This window comes from Grammomys surdaster, unplaced genomic scaffold (assembly GCF_004785775.1).
Source record: "Grammomys surdaster isolate TR1022 unplaced genomic scaffold, NIH_TR_1.0 168, whole genome shotgun sequence".
In the NCBI taxonomy this organism is placed as follows: domain Eukaryota; kingdom Metazoa; phylum Chordata; class Mammalia; order Rodentia; family Muridae; genus Grammomys; species Grammomys surdaster.
This window is the reverse complement of record NW_021604616.1, coordinates 3,037,442-3,057,130: the sequence shown is the minus strand read 5'-3', so window position 1 is coordinate 3,057,130 and position 19,689 is coordinate 3,037,442. Positions and strand designations below refer to the sequence as shown.

The window sequence follows — 19,689 nt, the reverse complement described above, 5'->3', positions numbered from 1 at the left end:
CAAGTCATCATTGAGTAGAGAGTTGTTCAGTTTCCATGTGCACATGGGTTTTCCATTGGTTTTGTCATTATTAAAGACCAGTCTTATTCCATGGTGATCTGATAAGAGGCAAGGGATTATTTCAATCTTTTTGTATCTGTAGAGGCTTGTTTTGTGACCAATTATATGGTCTATTTTGGAGAAGGTACCATGAGGTGCTGAGAAAAAGGTATATTCTTTTGTTTTAGGATGAAATGTTCTATAGATGTCTGTTAAGTCCATTCGGTTCATAACTTCTGTTAATGTCAAAGTGTCTCGGTTTAGTTTCTGTTTCCATGATCTGTCCATTGCTGAGAGTGGGGTGTTGAAATCCCCCACTATTATTGTGTGAGCTGTAATGTGTGTTTTGAGCTTTAGTAAAGTTTCTTTTATGTATGTAGGTGCCCTTGCATTTGGGGCATAGATGTTCAGAATTGAGAGTTCACCTTGGTAGCTTTTTCCTTTGATGAGTATGAAGTGTCCTTCCTTATCTTTTTTGATTAATTTTGGATGGAAGTCGATTTTATTTGATATTAGAATGGCTACTCCAGCTTGTTTCTTGGGACCATTGGCTTGGAAAATTGTTTTCCACCCTTTTATTCTGAGGTAGTGTCTGTCTTTGTCACTGAGGTGTGTTTCTTGTATGCAGCAAAATTCTGGGTCTTGTTTGTGTATCCAGTCTGCTAGTCTGCGTCTTTTTATTGGGGAATTGAGACCATTGATGTTAAGAGATATTAAGGAAAAATGATTGTGGCTTCCTGTTATTTTTGTTATTAGAGGTAAAGTTATGTTTGTATAGTTATCTTCTTTTGGGGTTGTTGGAAGATTACTTCCTTGCTTTTTCTAGGTTGTAGTTTCCCTCCTTGTGTTGGCGTTTTCCATCCATTATCCTTTGAAGTGCTGGGTTTGTGGGAAGATATTGTGCAAATTTGGTTTTGTCATGGAATATCTTGGTTTCACCATCTATATTGATTGAGAGTTTTGCTGGGTATAGTAATCTGGGCTGGCAATTGTGTTCTCTTAGGGTCTGTATGATGTCCGTCCAGGCTCTTCTGGCTTTTATAGTCTCTGGTGAGAAGTCTGGTGTAATTCTTATAGGTCTGCCTTTATATGTTACTTGACCTTTTTCCCTTACTGCTTTTAGTATTTTTTCTTTGTTTTGTGCATCTGATGTTTTGATTATTATGTTATGGGAGGTATTTCTTTTCTGGTCTAGTCTATTTGGTGTTCTGTAGGCTTCTTGTATGTTTATGGGCATCTTGTTCTTTAGGTTAGGGAAATTTTCCTCAATGATTTTGTTGAAGATATTTACTGGCCCTTTAAGTTGGGAATCTTCATTCTCATCTATACCTATTATCCTTAGGTTTGGTCTTCTCATTGTGTCCTGAATTTCCTGGATGTTTTGAGTTAGGAGTTTTTTGCTTTTTTCATTTTCTTTGACAACTGTGTCAATATTTTCCACCGTATCTTCTGCATTTGAGATTCTCTCTTCTATCTCTTGTATTCGGTTGGTGATGCTTGCGTCTGTGACTCCTGATCTCTTTCTTAGGTTTTCTATCTCCATGGTTGTCTCCCTTTGAACTTTCTTTATTGTTTCTATTTCCAGTTTCAGATCCTGAATGTTTTTGTTTAATTCCTTCTTTGTGTTTTCTTGCATTTCTTTAAGGGATTTCTGTGATTCCTCTTTAAGGGCTTCTATCTGTTTACTTGTACTCTCCTATATTTCTTTAAGGGAGTTACTTAATTCCTTCTTATAATCCTCTATCATCATCATGAGAAGTGATTTTAATTCTGAATCCTGCTTTTCAGGTGTGAAGGGGTGTTCAGGGCTTGCTATATTGGGAGAACTGGGCACTGATGATGCCAAGAAACTTTGGTTTCTGTTGCTTATGTTCTTGCGCTTGCCTTTCGCCATCTGGGTAACTCTAGTGGTACCTGCCCTCTCTGTGTAAGATTGGAATCTGTATTTCCAGTTATCTTGCTTATTGCAGAGCTCCTCGGAGTCCAGAGGTCTCTGTGGTCTTATGCCCCTAATCTCCCGGGTGGAAGAACTCCTGGGACTCAGGCCACCTCTTGGATCTGGTAATCCTTCTGTTCTGAGTGCAGTGGCTCCTCGGCTGCTCTGAGTGCAGTGGGTTCTCGATGACTCAGGATTCAGTTTCAGCTGCTCTGAGTGCAGTGGCTCCTAGATGACTCAGGATTCAGTTTCTCCACAGGACAGGAGCAGACCAACTCTGTGTCAGCTGCTCTGAGTGCAGTGGCTCCAGCTGCTCTGAGTGCAGTGGGTCCCTGATGACTCAGAATTCAGTTTCAGCTGCTCTGAGTGTAGTGACTTCTCGATGACTCAGGATTCAGTTTCTCCACAGGACAGGAGCAGACCTACTCTGTGTCTGCTCCAGTCCCAGGGACCAGGCAGGGGCCGAAGGGAAGTGGAATTCCGGAGGGGCAGGGTTTGGGTAGCTGCTGTGCCCTAGATGTCCCTGGCTCCCAGATGTATTTCTGGGGCCTAGGGAGTGAGATGGAGTTCTTACCAGCTGCTCTGAGTGCAGTGGCTCCTGGATGACTCAGGATTCAGTTTCTCCACAGGACAGGAGCAGACCGACTCTGTGTCTGCTCCAGTCCAAGGGACCAGGCAGGGGCCGAAGGGAAGTGGAATTCCGGAGGGGCGGGGTTTGGGTAGCTGCTGTGCCCTGGATGTCCCTGGCTCCCAGATGTTTTTCTGGGGCTTAGGGAGTGAGATGGAGTTCTTACCAGCTGCTCTGAGTGCAGTGGCTCCTGGATGACTCAGGATTCAGTTTCTCCACAGGACAGGAGCAGACCGACTCTGTGTCTGCTCCAGTCCCAGGGACCAGGCAGGGGCCGAAGGGAAGTGGAATTCCGGAGGGGCGGGGTTTGGGTAGCTGCTGTGCCCTGGATGTCCCTGGCTCCCAGATGTTTTTCTGGGGCTTAGGGAGTGAGATGGAGTTCTTACCAGCTGCTCTGAGTGCAGTGGCTCCTGGATGACTCAGGATTCAGTTTCTCCACAGGACAGGAGCAGACCGACTCTGTGTCTGCTCCAGTCCAAGGGACCAGGCAGGGGCCGAAGGGCCTGTGTGGGTTTTTTATTGGATATTATACGTATTTACCTTTCAATGTTATCTCCTTTCTCATTCTCCCCCAAGATCCCTTATCCTATACCCACTCCTCCTAATTTTTGTGATGGTGTGCTCCAAACATCCTCCCTGTCCCATCTCCCTGCTCTCGAATTCCCACACAGTAGGGGATCCAAACTTTCAGGGACCTTGGCCCTCCACTTTCACTGAAGTATAGACCATGACATGTTTCAAGGCACAGGCCAAGAAGATTTTGCACTTTTCCACCACCTGGCCCCTCTTACCCCCTCCCCTTGTAAAGCATGCTATAAAAAAGCATTTCATGTTCAAAAAAAATAAATAAATTATTTAAAAAAAAAGAAAAAAAAGAAAAATTAAAAAAAAAAAAGAAAATGTTGAAAGGCAAAATGTTATCAGGAGTCTTCCAAGAGGTGACTGCAGAATTCTTGACCTTACAAATGCCTGTGACTTGCCTCCACATGTTGGCAGTGGTGCTGGAAATACAGCTGGATTTAAAATTTGCTTAGACTTAGAACAGTATTTAGTGGTAAAAATGATGGGAATATTTATTGATTTCCAGCTTTCATTATGATGCCCTTGCCCAAGTAGTATATTTCAAACTAGAGGAAACACAGGACTAATGAGTCCAGGGTGTATACTGGGTAAACTTTAGAACATGGGAAATTCCCGTCTTTCCTTTGAGCAGAGTTTTAATGTGTCCTGGACATCTGAGAGGACTTGCCAGGCAGGATGAGGATAAACAGGACTAAAGCTTAGAAACCTTTCTTGCCTGGAGCTACAGTAAAGAATTATTGACTCCACACATGACTTGGAAGTATGTGAAATTACTGGGAGGAATAAGATAAGAGTTGCCAAGGAACTCTGTTACTCAGAGAAACAAAGTATAAAGTAAATGAAAGCACCTTTTATTTTCACTCCTGTAGGTGTTTTAAGCTGGGGTAAACAGAACCATAACTGGATTTTCATGTGGGTTTCATCAGCAGGGATTAGAACTAAAGAAGCAGACACTAAAGATCATGCAATGCCACCTCTTCCGAGGGAGTCATGTTCATTAGAACATGTTCATTAGAGCCCCATCTGATAGTTTTGTTTGAAGGCTATAATTGCAAGCATGTACTTCTGGTATAGCATGTGGTATACAGAGGTTTTCTCATTTTATTTTTGAATTATTAACAGCAGAAATAGGCATAAAGTTTTTCTGTTTATATTGCAAAGACCTTTCCTGTGCTATTGCCAACTTGAGTCTCTTGATTTCAGCGTTAGAGAGTTAAAGACCTGCCAATGAGACATATGATTTGAAGGGCTGGTTGGTTTTGGAGTAGGCAGACAAGAGAAGCCGATGAGCATATGTTCCGTTGATACTGATAAAGTGGAAGGAGCCTGGATGAAGTTGATTCACCCCAACTGCTACCTCCTCAATATATATCGGGGTACCCTCGTGCTAGAACATTGCAAATAAAAGTCTCATCAGAGATAATTATTTTTTAACATGCTGATTTTGAACACCATCTGGATGCTTATTCAGGATTATCCTAAAGGAAGAACATAATCAAACCCAAACAAAACAGTGAGGCGATTCCAGTTTTGCCCAGGTGGCAGGTAGGATCTGTGCCTTTTGTAGGGATTGGAAATTTAAGCAGAGCAGTGTTTGCAAGACAGCAGGTTTTTGGTAAGGGAAGGGAGCATAGTATGGTGGGGACCTGTTTCTAGGCCAGTTCAGTTTGAGATTAAAATACGTTCAATCTAGTCACAAAGATATCGTGCTAGATTTGAATTCTTTTTAACTTCAAGAAGTGTGTTATAGTAAATACTTTGCTAAGGGTAGCATAGTTAAAGTTGATTTCATAGAGTATGTTCAGAAACTAGGAGAGACGGATATACAGATATCACCCTCTGAAACCACTCTTTTTAGACTAATATGATTTTCTGTGTACTTCACTGTTCCTACCAAGTATTTGGATTGCAATGACAGTTATTTTCTCAGGTATGTCTAAGTTTTAGTCCCTGCAAATTGATAAGGTAATTTTGCTTTAATTAAAAGAATAGTGCCCTTTGTTAAGAATGTAGTAATGTCTTCTAGGCTGGACAAAGTGAGTGAGAAGCCATTTGTGTTTATAACGCTTACTCTATTGTGGTATCTATTGTATAGAGTTAATTCAGACACCTCTCACCTGAGAACCAATGGCAGCTCACGTGACCACGTCTACTTTGTTTCCCTTTTGATGATGAAAGAAGAAAACCTACCTTTCATCTCTGTCTAGTAAAAGAAGAAAAAGAACCCAACAGACTAAGAGTTACAGGACTTTTAAAATTAATTCCACAGAGGAATATGAACTACTTTTTATTTGTTTGTTTCTGGTGAAAAACAAACAAACAAACAAACCAACAAACAAGAATGGAGACAGAAGTAAGGCAGAGACCATTGGAAATGTTCTTTTATTTCGGAAGGGCAGAGTTAAGTCACAGATTTGCAAGCCATGGAAACAGAAGTAGAATACATTGTCTCCTGGCTTCTTTGCTTCTGGCAAAGTAGATTTGACATTATTTTTCTCCTCTCTTGCAAGGACTGTGTGTCTGGACAGCTATTAGTTCAAATTGGGCTGATTTTTCAGTTCTATAAAACTCTTCATCTGCATTGTGGATGGAGAGCATTAAGCTACTTCCTGTGGTGCACAGCTGGAAGCCATTCTCAGCAACATTTTGTTTTCTTCCAATTTTGTTTTATACTATTGTTTTCCTACACACCCACATAGCCAGGATTTCAACAGACAAGTGTCTCTTTTACTTCCTTGACACATCTTAGAACATTTGCAATTGGCATGTTCTCTTTTTGCCTTTTAAAGAGCGAATCACTTGCAAACAGCCCAGTTTACATGCATGAATATATTTGAAATGCTCTACAGACCTAGAAACTGAAATGGAAAAATAGAAACATTCAAACAGCCCCACTCCATACACTATTCTTTTTTTTAATTTTTTTGGAAGGTGATAAGTGCTTGCCAAGAACTCAGAGAAGAAATATTGTGTACCTGACTACTATGACAAGAAGGGAGGAAATGACAGGAAAGAAGGCAGAGATCTGCCATGTGTTATTAATAATACACGACTGAACTCCACAATTAAAATAAGTATATTGAAAACAGTTGTTTCAGTGACTCAAGGATTTTTTTCCCAGTAAGCTACCAAATACCATTGAATAACAGTTGTATGTATTAATGTGAATAATTCAAGATATATTATGAAAAATAGCAAGAAGTATTCTTTGAAAAATTGAGTACATATACATGCCTACAAATGCCCACACATAGATATATATATTCACATGTGTATATGTCCATATAGGTGCCTTTGGCTAGCAATTAAGAAGTACAATATTGTGCTAATCATAAGTGATAAAGACAGCTACTTCAAAATATTTAGTTGATTAACCTGGTAACAAAGACAAAACATGTCTGTAAGTATTAATATCACATAGTATGAACTTTGCTTTAGTATATATACCAGATATAATAGATATTTTTAAATAATATGTAAAAATAAGTTTGTCCAAATTTAACCAAAAATAACACAAGTAGAAAGTTCAGTGGCTGACAGTGAAGAAATAACTTTTTCATGTTAGAATTCAGTCATTAAATGACCTGTGACTATGGATAATCATGATCATCGTATTATTGTTGTATCTTTTTAAAAAGAATTGTAATTGGTAGTTGTGATTGGTGTTGGATGCTGATAGCAAATGGTCAGGTTACCAAGAAATCTGACTGTTATGCTGTAGGCAACAGGAAATTCACAGTTTTCTTTTCTTTTGTTTTTTCCTATAAGTATCTAAATGTAGCACCTGTGCATATGTATCTCCCTATTTTTCAATTTGTAATAGAATAGAAAGAAAGAAATAGAAAGAATAAAAACAAAGAAAACAGATATGGAGCAGGGACAGAGGACAGCAAACCAAGAGAAAATTTCCTTTATTTTTCAGTTAGTGAAAATGTCTCCTTCGGGTTTCTTCCATTTAGCCAAATATCAAAACAATTCCATATTTTTATCACTTCAAAACTCGAGTAAATGTGTGGGCTTTGTGGGAGTGAGTCCTCTCCAGACGGATTATACAGTGCATATTTTGTTTTCACCCAGTGTACTTTCATTTCAGTGATATTAATGTTAACTCTTGTTATTGATATACTCAGTCATGTTATAGACTAGACATTTATTGCACAGGATTAAAACATTGTGAAGTTTATAATAAAATGTGCTAAACCTTGCCAAGAAGGGAAAAAAATTCAGTGTAGCAAAATTAGAAATACATCCACAGAATAAGTAATATTTGAACTAGGTCAGGAGAGTTAAGTAGGTGAGAACATTACACAGATTTGTAGAAAGGCCATAATGCTCTCCCAGGAGGGTGTTTTTAAAGCACTTGTTATATTTGTAAAGAGGAACATGTCAGCCAACTTGCATCCATGAAGGCATATAGTCTGGTATTAATACATAACCAACCCTGAAACTATGGCTACTATGCTGTATGCAGCAGGTAATTCACAAGTGCTTTAAAACAAGAAAGCAACAGGATTTTTTTTAGAAAGGTCACTTTAGTGGCAATGGCAAAGTCACACAGAACTACTAGTTAGCCATTATGGATGTTACATAGGATACATAAAAAAAAATGATGTGTAATCAAAGTTAATCTAGTGGCATAGATCAATGAATTAAAAGTAGACAACTTACAATGATGAAGTCAGATATAAATATTTACAAACTACTTTTTAACATTTCTGGTTTCATCAGGTTGCATTTTTACTGACTAATAACTACCAATTTGCAGAGAAATGGGTAGAAATTTGTGGTGATAAAAATGACTAAGTCAGGTACCATTTCAGGTATAGTCCTTATGAAATCAGTCATTGTGAGAACCACTATTGGAAAAGTATATGAAAGAAGGATTTTTTGAATCTCGGGAAAGGCATTGCTGTGAGATATGGAATGAACTGATTTGCAATCCCAGTTCCTAGCCAGAAGGATTCTGTGCACTAACTGTGGGCGCACTGTGAAGACCTACTGGGAGATCAGAAGAAATATAGATGTTAGAGGAAGGCAAGCATTCATATTACAGTGAGGAGTGATTTCTTAGAATGAAGCTGTTTGGAAATGAACAATGGTACCCAGGAAGCTGGCAGAGAAGTGGTCCATGACAGTGATTGCATGCAGACAGGAAGAAGGGAGCAGAAGAGACGCATGTGACTGATCAGGGAAGGAACACGTAAGGATACTGCTCATTTAGATGAGCAGGGATGAGATGGCAGGGCTTTGGAAATAAAATGAAGTTTCAGGTCTAAGAGACCACTCAGTCAGTTCAAAGCTTGTCCATCAAATAAAAGGTCTTACACTTGGATCCCCATCATCTACATCCAGGTACACATAGAGGATGTGCTTTAACCCAAGTGCTGGGAGAAGCTCTCGGGCCAACCAGTATGGAGAAGTCAGTTAGAGATCTGTCCCTCACAATAGCACATCAAGAGACTTGATGTTGACCTCTGACCTCCACATGTACACATGCATATGCACGCACACACACACACACACACACACACACACACACACCCCTCATTTTGGGCATCTATTACTCGAACATAAAACATCTACTTTGAATCCTTTTTATTTTTGATATGTTTCATCTCAATTTGGAGTTTGAAGTAGTCCTTTTATAACTGAAAAATGCAGTATCATATTCATCCCTAATAGGAGTTACGTATTGCTATACTTCCTTTGGGGGTTAAAATTACCCACAACAAAACACATAAGCCATTCCTGAGTATAGCATTCATTCACACCAGGTAACAGTAAGTTTTAACAGATTCCTATGCTTCTATGATACAAACTATGGGCAGGAGCATTGCTATGTTTGGAGTTTCCTTTAAGCCTCATCCCAGTTAAATTACGCCTCTGAAAGCAGCAATTATTTTTTCATTTGCTTTTCCCCAGAGATTCAGTCTGTTTATATTAATGTTCTTTTAACTTAATTTTTTATTTATTAATGTTTTTACTTATCTATAATTTTCCACTTTTTTCTGTCATACCCCAATTTTCTAATTATTCACTAGTCAATTAATTCTATTAATATGTGATTGACTTCAACTTTTCAGATAATTGAACTATGTGTTTGTTATTTCAACTTTGATAGCAAGATTTTAAAATACCTTACCATTGCAAGCATTATCTGTGTGTGTGTGTTCATGACTGGGTATCATTTAATTTAGCTTAAACAGCTTCCAATGCTTGCTCCAGTATCTGTTTGACCTCAGCAGTGATCCCTATTGAGATCTGAGTTAAATTTTATTATTTCTTTGTCTAGAGGTTTTTTTTTTTTGATGCATACTGGATTTTGTGAAAGATTTGTTGTAGAAACTCTGGATTCTGTTATGTTCTTGTGAAGAATGCACATCCATCTTCCCTGTTGGTAGTTGTTAACTGCATTCACAAATCTGACTCAAATCTGTACCCTCTGTGCAGACCTACTAACCCTGGCTAGGGTGGAGTTCTTGGCATCTAATGTTTGGGAAGTGTGACGGGATTAGGGACTTTTCCTGTGCTCCTCTCTGTTGCAGTATTGTCCTGCATCACTTGAGCACTGTTATGGCTCCTCAGGCTTGCTCTTTGATACTTCCAGGGAATGAAACTGTGGGATTTGTGAACTGATCCCATGTCATTTCCTCCTTGAGTGTACACACACGTGTCTGCTGCCTTTAACATTCACAGCTCCAGATTTGACAGCAGCTACCATGTCAACACACTGTCTGGGATTTAGGGAATTTACAGTTTTTATCTGTGGAAGCTTTATTACATAGTCCACACAGGCCAACATGTATGGATGTGCCATGCTATAAACAAGCAAACAATGCAAATATGCCTATAAAACCAGTGACCTTGTAGTGAATTTTCTAAATATTTGCCATATGGGAGCAAAAATTTTACTTGTTCACTAACTTAGACTTAAACTTTTCCAAGTTGTCTACTCACTATATATATATTTCTAATATTTATTCGAAAACTAAAAGTACTACTCTGTAAGTAGTATGCATATTATACTTTTTCATACACATGACATATAAAAGGTAAATATTCATTTGGTTTACATCAGACTTGGTGTTTTATGACTGTAAATCTAACTAAATTTATTTAGTTTAGCGTCTACACAGATAAAACATCAATCATTGTTATATGAAATAATATTCATTGGTTTTTATGTTATTAAAATTACAGAATCTCAAATTGAATCGAATGACTCTAAGTCAATACTCTTAGAATGTTCATCAGCTATTTGTAGTTCAGTTAGACTTCTAATGGTTACATAATTATAGCAAGTGACCCACATCAAATATGACAATAAACATCACCCTGATGCTATTAAGAAGAAATGAATGGGAATAGCCTAATAGGTTCAGCATATAATGAAAATGCATTGTAATCCATAATATGACATGCCAAAGATTCGATAAAAGCTCAAATATTGACCAATTCTTTGAATTGGTCATTAACAACTAATTGAGGGCCTTCCAAGACCAATAGCCTGTACTGATTTTTTAAAACAAACAATAGTGATAAAATTTACTCCCTGACCTTGAAGCAAAGCAATTATATTGTGAAGAGGTTAATTTTGAGTATGTGGTCAATAAGTATAGTAGAAACAAATCAATGGGAAAGAAATGAAAGAGGCTAAATGTTAATTGTATTAATATCTTCAGTATAATGTCTAAATGCCCTATGAAGCAATAGTAGAGTGATAACTAAGTTATGTATTTTGTGAAGTATATAAATTTTTAAGATTTTCAAAGGATTAGGGTCTGAGCCTTCCTCAAGCAATCTAAGCTTTCAAAAGCTAGGTTCAAATTACATTATCAATCTTAACTGTATGTTACTCATCACTGAACTGTGCTTCTTTGTAAAAGTGCAGTCACAGAGTAGATGATTGGGAATTCACATTATGAAAACATAGTTTCTCAATCAATGACACTTAGGTGACTATAATCATCTTATGGCTCCATCTTTCTCATTCATTTATCCATATTTCCCTCTGGGCTAAATCCCATGGAAATAAATTTTCCATACATAAACCTAGAATACACACCAATTAGTGTGATCCTTCCTCTCTCTTTCTGATTTTTATTTTATGATAGCTTTGGCCTTTGATAGCAAAGGCCTGGTCTCAAACTATGTTCTACAGCACTGCACCACTTGAGAGAAGATGGCTGTCAATATTAGCAAGGCAAGAACAATGGCCATATGAAGTTCAAAACTTCATATGATATAAAGAGACATGTAGTTAAGGACGAGAAAGAAATGACAGAATCAAATTCACAAGGTCCGGAGTAAGTTTTAGACTTGTCCCAGCAGGCCAACGATTATAAACAAACAAACAAACAAACAAACAAACAAACAACCTGGCTTTCCTGGGAAGTGTTAGGCAGAGCTTACCTACTTAGCCTCATGTTACTACCCAGGAAGAAAGATCTAGCTCTCTCTCAAACAGAAAACCAAATATGTTTTTCTTCTTCCACTATCATTTTATACTTTAAACTAAATAGTGAAGAAGAAGGGAATGAGTAAAACAAGTTGTTAGCAATGGCAACCATGTAATGATCTGCTTTGATGAACCACTGTGTATATTTTATGTGTATTTGTGTATCTATGTCCATGTCACATACCTGCCCAACGCCATCTCTTATGTGCTAGGACAAAGACCAACTTAAATACACGAATGGTTTTCCAAAGACCAAAAGATTGTCAAAAGAGTCCAGCCTAGATAGCAAGGCCTCTGGCTGGCACACTTGTTCCTTCCTGTAAGCTTCAGTTTCTCCCAAGATCTCATTTACATTTCCCTGCCTCATAAAACTCATCTTAGTACTTCTCAAGTGTTTGGATATATGGCTTAGTGCATGCTCAAAATATCACTGAAGGAATAATTGTACAGTAGTACAAAATGACAGAGGAGAAAGACACCTAGATGAACCTTAATTATTTCATCATATATAATTTACTAAACGAGGGAATAAAATGTCTAAGATATAAAAGTAGTTCCCTGGAGACTAATTATTTAAAATTTGCAACTTCATAATTTCACAAAATGGTAACACTATTTCCAATAACATTTATTTGGCATGAAGAAGAGACAGAATGAAAAATAAAATGCCCTCCTATTGTATTCACTCTTTATTTTTATCTAAACATTCTCTATTTTTTTCACGAACTAAATATATTATATTTGTGACTGGCCAACATTTCTCTGAACAGTGATCATAATAAACTGCCTATGTCACATGGATGGAATGGTTGATTGTGTGAAGACCAGAGGGTGTTGAGATGAACAACTTCTGCAGAAAGAATGGTTGAGCTAGTGAGTGGGATTACGTAAAAGAAGTTAATGTTAAATACTAGGAAATGAAGGAAAGTTGTAAATGTCAGATAACTGTTAGCTAAAAGCAAGATTAGGACATGAATGTTCATGAGGGCAGTTCATTGGAGGATGGGAGACAAGGCCATTTAGAGACTGGAGAATGTGGGAACTGAACAAGTAAGGATATTGCTTATGTATAACAATTTGTGAATGATATTTGAAACCTGAGACTTCATTGGAGTTCTACTAGTTTACATCTTCAACTTTTGAGACTAATTACAATACTAATTACAATATTTAAAACTATTTTTCTGTTTTATATTATTCTTCTGATTGAAAGGAAAATTCAATAATTAAATAAAAACCCTTATGAGTCCAGTCAAATGTTCTAAGTACTCTTTCTGAGTTTTCTCTTTAAAAAATGCTCTCAGTGCAATTTTAAGGTCAACTAAGGCTATAAATGAACACAAAATGACAAAACATATGTTTTATACCACACTGTGGGCAGTGTTAATAAGCTAGACTCTGGGGTCAGACGCCTGGGATGGGAAGCCTGCTGCTTGCCAGCTGTCTCCCAGGCAAGTTGTTTAGCAGCTTAATAAAGTGAAGGTAAAGTAGCACTCAGATCACATGACTGTTTTGTGGCATTGTAATTAGTCCACGAAGATGAAAAGCAGAAGAACAATGGCAGATGTGGACAGAGTAATATCTGGCATATTGTGGATGCCTGTTAATAGAGAAGGTTACTGATAACATAGGCAGCTGGTTCAGATTGATATTTGAGCCAAGATGTCATCTCTCCATCTTGCAGATACACTGAGTCCCAACTATGTCTTTACCATGTGTCAATTCAATGCATGAAGTTAAAGCATAAAGCATTCATGAGCTAATGAATCCAAGGATCTCAGTAGAATACCATGCATAAGATATAGTTACAAAGGACTTTTTGTCAGCAGCCAAAATGATGAAGACTTAGCTGGTACATTTGCAGAGTCAAGAGAGCCTGAGTGATTAGAATGTTCTGTATACAACTCAAGTCCACGTGTTTGACATTTCAAATATGTCTCTTCCATGATGAGATTTCAGTTAAAGAAGGGCTTTTGATAATTGGCTTTACTGGACTATTATTGAAAGGAGGTTCACAGAATGAAAATTGTAAAGAGCAGAAAAGGCATCGCCTAAGAGGAAGTGAAGAACCTCCACTAGATTCTCAGTACAACCAAAGAGACCTTTCCACCTTGTACTGAGATGGGCCTACATAAGTCAAATCCTTCCATTAGATGCAAAGCAATGATTTCTGTCCTATGACCACTAAGTACTATGATAAAGTTTTGGTGAAACAGAAACCAATAACAAATAGTTTTCTCCAGCCTACATATGAAGGTGTTGTAGCAGCAATCTATACTAAATGGTGAGGCATACAAGGACCATGAAGGAGATAGGTAGATAGTTGTATAGAAACTACACATGACATAGCTTAATGCTGTGCATTAGATGACATGGAATACAGAAGATTCTGAAAGAATAATCCCATCATATTAGATACATAATGCCTGGTTTGAGTAACTTTTAAATTAAATACTAGAGGATAAATTTTAAGAGGACATTTTACAACCTAAAAAGTATTTTAAAAAGTTCTTTTCATAGAATACCTTTGATACAGCGTGCTGACTTAACTATGGTATTTAGTGACTAATTATTTTGTTTGGATTAAATGTCAGTTACATTTTATTTTAAAATATAGCAAAAAATGGTCTGACCTACCTTTATTTGCCACCCTTTCTCAGGTTTATTTCCTGCTGTCCTGAATCTTGCTTCAAATGCACTCATCACAACCAATGCTACATGTGGGGAAAAAGGACCTGAGATGTACTGCAAGCTGGTGGAACATGTCCCCGGGCAGCCTGTGAGGAACCCACAGTGTCGAATCTGCAATCAGAACAGCAGCAGTCCATACCGTATGTATTGTATCAGTATTTGTATGGCACTGGATGGAGGCACTGGATGGAATCAATGATAAGAAAAGAAAAAAAAAGACACTGAGGCCAAATTGCATTAAGTTTAAACAACTGATGAGCCTAAATTTCCAGCATTTTCTTCTACTGTGAGCATTTTATGAATCCTCTTAGTCATTTTATAAACATTTAGTGTTAGTGTCCCATACATATACAAAGTTCAGTAATAGAAGGGAATCCACTGGTTGAAGTTCTAAGGCAGTTATTAGACTCCCTGGCTCCAGAATACTCTCTGGGGATTTGGTGAGTTATATGAGACTTGGCTGTTCATTGGTTACTTATTTTCTAGGTACTATTCTTCTGACCTAATAGGAAAAGAGTATAGTCCGGCCTTCAACTAGTGAATGAAGGGTTAATAAACACAGCTTCCTGAAATGAGAGAAGAAGGTCATAAATTCAGTATCAATGTAAGAGATCTATAGCCAATGAAACCATGATGAAGTAGAAACATAGGTAAAGTATGAACTAAAGAGTTTAATAAGTACAGAGGGGAGGATGAAGAAATGAGAAGAAAAAAAATCAGAATAAGATAGAAAAGCTTTATTGTAGAAAAGATATATAAGTAGTTAAGAATGACAAGAACTGAAATTTTCAGACGGCAGAGTCTCAACGTGTGTGGAGTGTAGAAGAGAAGCCAGAAACGAGTCAGGAAAGGTCTTCCAAGCCAATGGACAAGTAACCGAGAAGAGGTACTTCCCAAACTCTTTGACCGATCTCTGCAAAGCAGATGTCTATTTTACAGAATAAGGACATGTATTATGATTAATACAGGAGTCTAAAGTAACACTATAAATATTCTTTGTGATAGAGAAATTGATGAAACTAGGGGAAAGCAAAATGTAAGTCAGACACTAAGAACAGGCCAAGAAGACCTACCTTCAGGAAGAGAGTCATGTATAGATAGAGACTATGCAAGTTAGTAAAATTAATTTGATTATCAAAATAAGTGATATACAAACCTATAGGATATGACACAACATGTCAAAAATGGAATTAATCTAATAATTTTAGAGATGGAGGTGGACTTAGAGATGTGTTTTAATAAATATGTCTGCATCTAAATTGATTATCTAAAAAAGAAATTACTAGAGTAAAATACTGAGTGGAAATTGAAGTATTGATGAAAATATAATTTCACAATTAAGCAACGTTCAAGTTTAGTCAATTTGAATTTCCTTTGCACACCATTTTAAAATACTGTTTTAGGTTGGCAGCAAAATAAAGAACAAAGTACCAAGACTTCCCAAATACTCCTTCCCTGGCAAGTATGTGGCCTCCTCAACAGAATTTCAGTGTCTTCTCTCCATCTAGAATGCTGATTTACACTGGGAAACCGACAGTTCACATTGGGTCTTACTCTTAGTGATATACGGTCTATAAGCTTGGACAAATATGTAATGTTCTTTACCATAATGAGCTGTTCTTAATGGGTGAGAAAGAAAGAAAACTTTATTTGGCAATTTGAAGATAGTTTTTCATCTCAGCAAAAAAAAAAGAGAGAATATAATACAGACATATATACATATACATACACAAACACACATACACACATGCACACACACACAAACACACACACACACACACACACAGAGAGAGAGAAAGAGAGAGAGAGAGAGAGCGAATAGTAGCTAAATAACATTATATCAAATTTATAAATTTAAGAAAATTGGATAGCATATATCCACTTATATGATATATAGATACTTCTGTGTTTAAAATTGCTGATCTTGTATATACATAATATTTGAAAAGCTAAGATATTTCATAGAAGGCATCCATGAGAAGAGTTTTTTAATCTTTTACTGACTCTGATGTGAGCATGGGAGTTGGTAGAGATAGCACGCATCATGACTGTTGATGTAATATTTTAAAACGATGTTTTCTTGGGCTGTCTCTCTAAGTGGCAGATTTGCTTAGCTCTGCTGCCATGTTCCATGGCTAGGGCTAAGAATGTAATAGCCAGCCAGAAACACCAGCCCTACCACCCACAAGATGCCAGCGTGGGAGATGGCTCAGCCAATCTTCCATGCTTTCTCCACAAGGCTGGGCTGAGCCCAGACCATCCTGCCATCCACACAGTACCTGGTAGGACTTAGACTCTAATGCTTAATGATTAACCAAAGGCTTTATATGTTTGGTAATGCTCAATAAACAAGATGCTCACACAATTAGAGGTGTTTCCCAATTAACTAACCTAGATATAAGTTGTTACCCAGGACTGCCTCAATACAAGCGTGGTTCTCCATCCTCCTATATCTCTGTCTCCTAGCTCCTCTGCTTCCGTCTCCTCTTCCTCTCTTTACTCTTCCTCTTCCTCTCCTTATTCCTCCAACCTTAGCTCCTCCCAACTTGCAGGGAAAATTACTCACTACACATGGGGTTTGCTTTCTGTGCTTTGATATGCTCAAAACAGAAGACCAGTGTCAGAGCCTGGAGAAGCTTTACTAGGTAAGGGAATTATTGTGGATAATCCAGTGACAAAGATTAAAAAAAATTAAGGCAAGGAATTAGAAGAATGTGATGTCCGGTTGAGAGTAAAGAAAGATGATGAAGGTATAGATATTGAATCAGGTAAAAATAGAAGTTAACAAATAAGACCCTCAGGAATTTAGAGACAGTAGAGGAGAAAAATGAAAAAAAAAATGAACTGATGGCTAATAACTTGCCTCCTCACTGAGAATAAAGATGAGTTCTGATGGATGAAAATCACCATCTATCCAGGGACTGGTAGCTCAAAGTTTTCAGTAAGACATGAAAGCTAGAAGCCTGTGGAAAGAAGGCATGCTGTGTGCTTAGATTAGGGTAGGAAAGAGAGAGAATTAGAAAAATCACTGTTTATACATATATAACATATGTATTAAATGTGAAATTAAGATGTCCTTTATGTTATGGTCTAAATATAGAAATACATTTAAGTATGTAAATATTTTACACAAAAGAGAGGATGATGGAAGTGAGTGATATAGAAGCTGTGTTAAGTGATGTAAAGTTTGGCATGGAAAGTAATTGAGTAGAGACTCTTGGTTGGAGAAATGAATTACTTGCCCAGCAGTGCCACAGTCCTATCCTGTCACCTGTTTGCTTTAGAGTTCTATATTTGGGGTCTCTTGCATCTCAGTGGAAAATGCTTATATTTTGATGAGGACACACCAGAACTGATTCTTTCAATGAAGCAAAGTTCATGGGAGGACTGGTATGTGGTTCTCTGCTTGCTCACTGGACTTTTTTCTGACAGAAAAAAAAATAGCAATAAATTATGTGAATAAGCTTGGGTAAAAGTTGTAGTAACAGATGATAAATTTCCACAAATTCAGGGACCTTCTAGAATGAATCTGCAAGGCCCACATTGACCATGCAAAGAAAGTGAAAGGTGAACTCTTCAGCTTTTAGTAGTTTGTGCTTCTTAATTAAAATAGAAACAGTTTCAGAAGACTGCCTTATGACACCCTAGCCAATTTTTAGATGTATTTGCCTCTGGCTTTGACTTGTACAATTTATTCTGTTTGAGGATAATGATATTTCTATCTTTTTTAAATAAGGGAACTTTGCCAACAATTAATCAGTATATACAAATTATAATTAGTAAAGTGAGAGTTATGGTTAATTGTTGATAAGTATTCCCATCTTTTTCGTGGCTAATTCTCATATCAATTTGACCCATGGTAGCAGATACCAGGATTCCCATTTAAACAGCGTTTCTTGGCAATTACTGCAAACTTATGAATTCTGTTTGGAAATATATTTGTATGTGTGCTTTACTTTCACACATAAGAACAGCAATGACCAAAAAAAAAAAAAACCCAGTTAGGAAGATGTTGTGGGAATGTCTATCTATCTATCTATCTATCTATCTATCTATCTATCTATCTATCTATCATCTATCTATCTAATCTATCATCTTATCTATCTATCTCTCTATCTATCTCTCTATCATCTATCTATCTACCTATCATCTATCTATCATCTATCTATCATCTATCTATCTATCTATCTATCATCATCATCATCATCATCATCTGTGTATTTAACTATTTGTAAGGGCAACGCCAATATACTTCATGAATTTCTTCCAATGTGCTGATTTTTGCATTTGCTCACACTACCAGAGATATTTTTTGATCTTCAGTTATGCTCTTGCTATTTTCCATTTTTGTAAAGGGACATTATACCTGGCTTCAAAATAATCCAACTGGGACTGATTATTAATCATTCATCAGATTTCTTTTTATTAATGAGATAGAATGCCTCATCACAATGGCTTGTTAATGTGACAAAACTTGGTACAAAGTCAAGTCTATGGAACATGGTAATTGCATTGAAAAATTACCAGTGACAAAGTTATATTTCCATTCTGTCCTGTATGATCATAGCCAGATTAAAACACAAACATTAGACTTTACCTAAGTTTATGTTTGTAGCTGAAGATTATAAAGAAGTATAAATAAACAAAGCTAACATCAAAATTTTCACTAGCTAAAAATGGCGAGTTTAATCTTCATTCTTTCATATATGTGTTCATGTGAATGAGTACATAGATGTGTGCTGTGTGTGTGTCCTGTTTTATGTGAAAAGGACAGAGGATAACCTTGAGTGTTGATACTTGTACCCTGCCCACCTTTGACACTGAAGTATGGTCTATCATTCTTTTCTGGAGCTTGCCAATTAAGCTATGTTGGGTGCTCAGGAAACTCCAAGGATTCTCCTGGAAAAAGTTCCAACACAGTCCAAAATATAACAGAATTCTGAGATGTGGGGATAATTCTTTCACAGCTCTGAGAACACACACATACACACATACACAGACTCATATACACACACATACACACATATACACACACACACCTACACACACACACATACACACACATACACACACACATACACACACACATATACACACACATACACACATATATACACACACACCTACACACACACACACACACATACACACACACATACACACACACACACACACACACATACCACACACACACACACATACTACTCTGATTTTGGAGGGTTACCATGCTCATAAAATAAGTTCTTCACTGACTAAACTATGTTTCTTTCTTTTAAAGATAATTTTTATATTACTACAAGATTTTTACATGAAAAGACCATAGTTGTGATTTTTATCTTCAATTTTTAATTTAGT

The 19,689-nt window shown here is 37.1% G+C and overlaps 1 protein-coding gene across 1 annotated transcript in view; it reads left to right on the top strand.

Annotated features, from left to right (window-relative positions):
* Positions 1-19,689, top strand: part of Lama2 (laminin subunit alpha 2) — a 575,131-nt gene that overhangs the window by 138,421 nt on the left and 417,021 nt on the right. Inside the window, exon 2 of the mRNA XM_028766419.1 lies at positions 14,304-14,474. Coding sequence (XP_028622252.1) covers positions 14,304-14,474 — 171 coding nt within the window. The remainder of the gene's footprint in view (positions 1-14,303; positions 14,475-19,689) is intronic.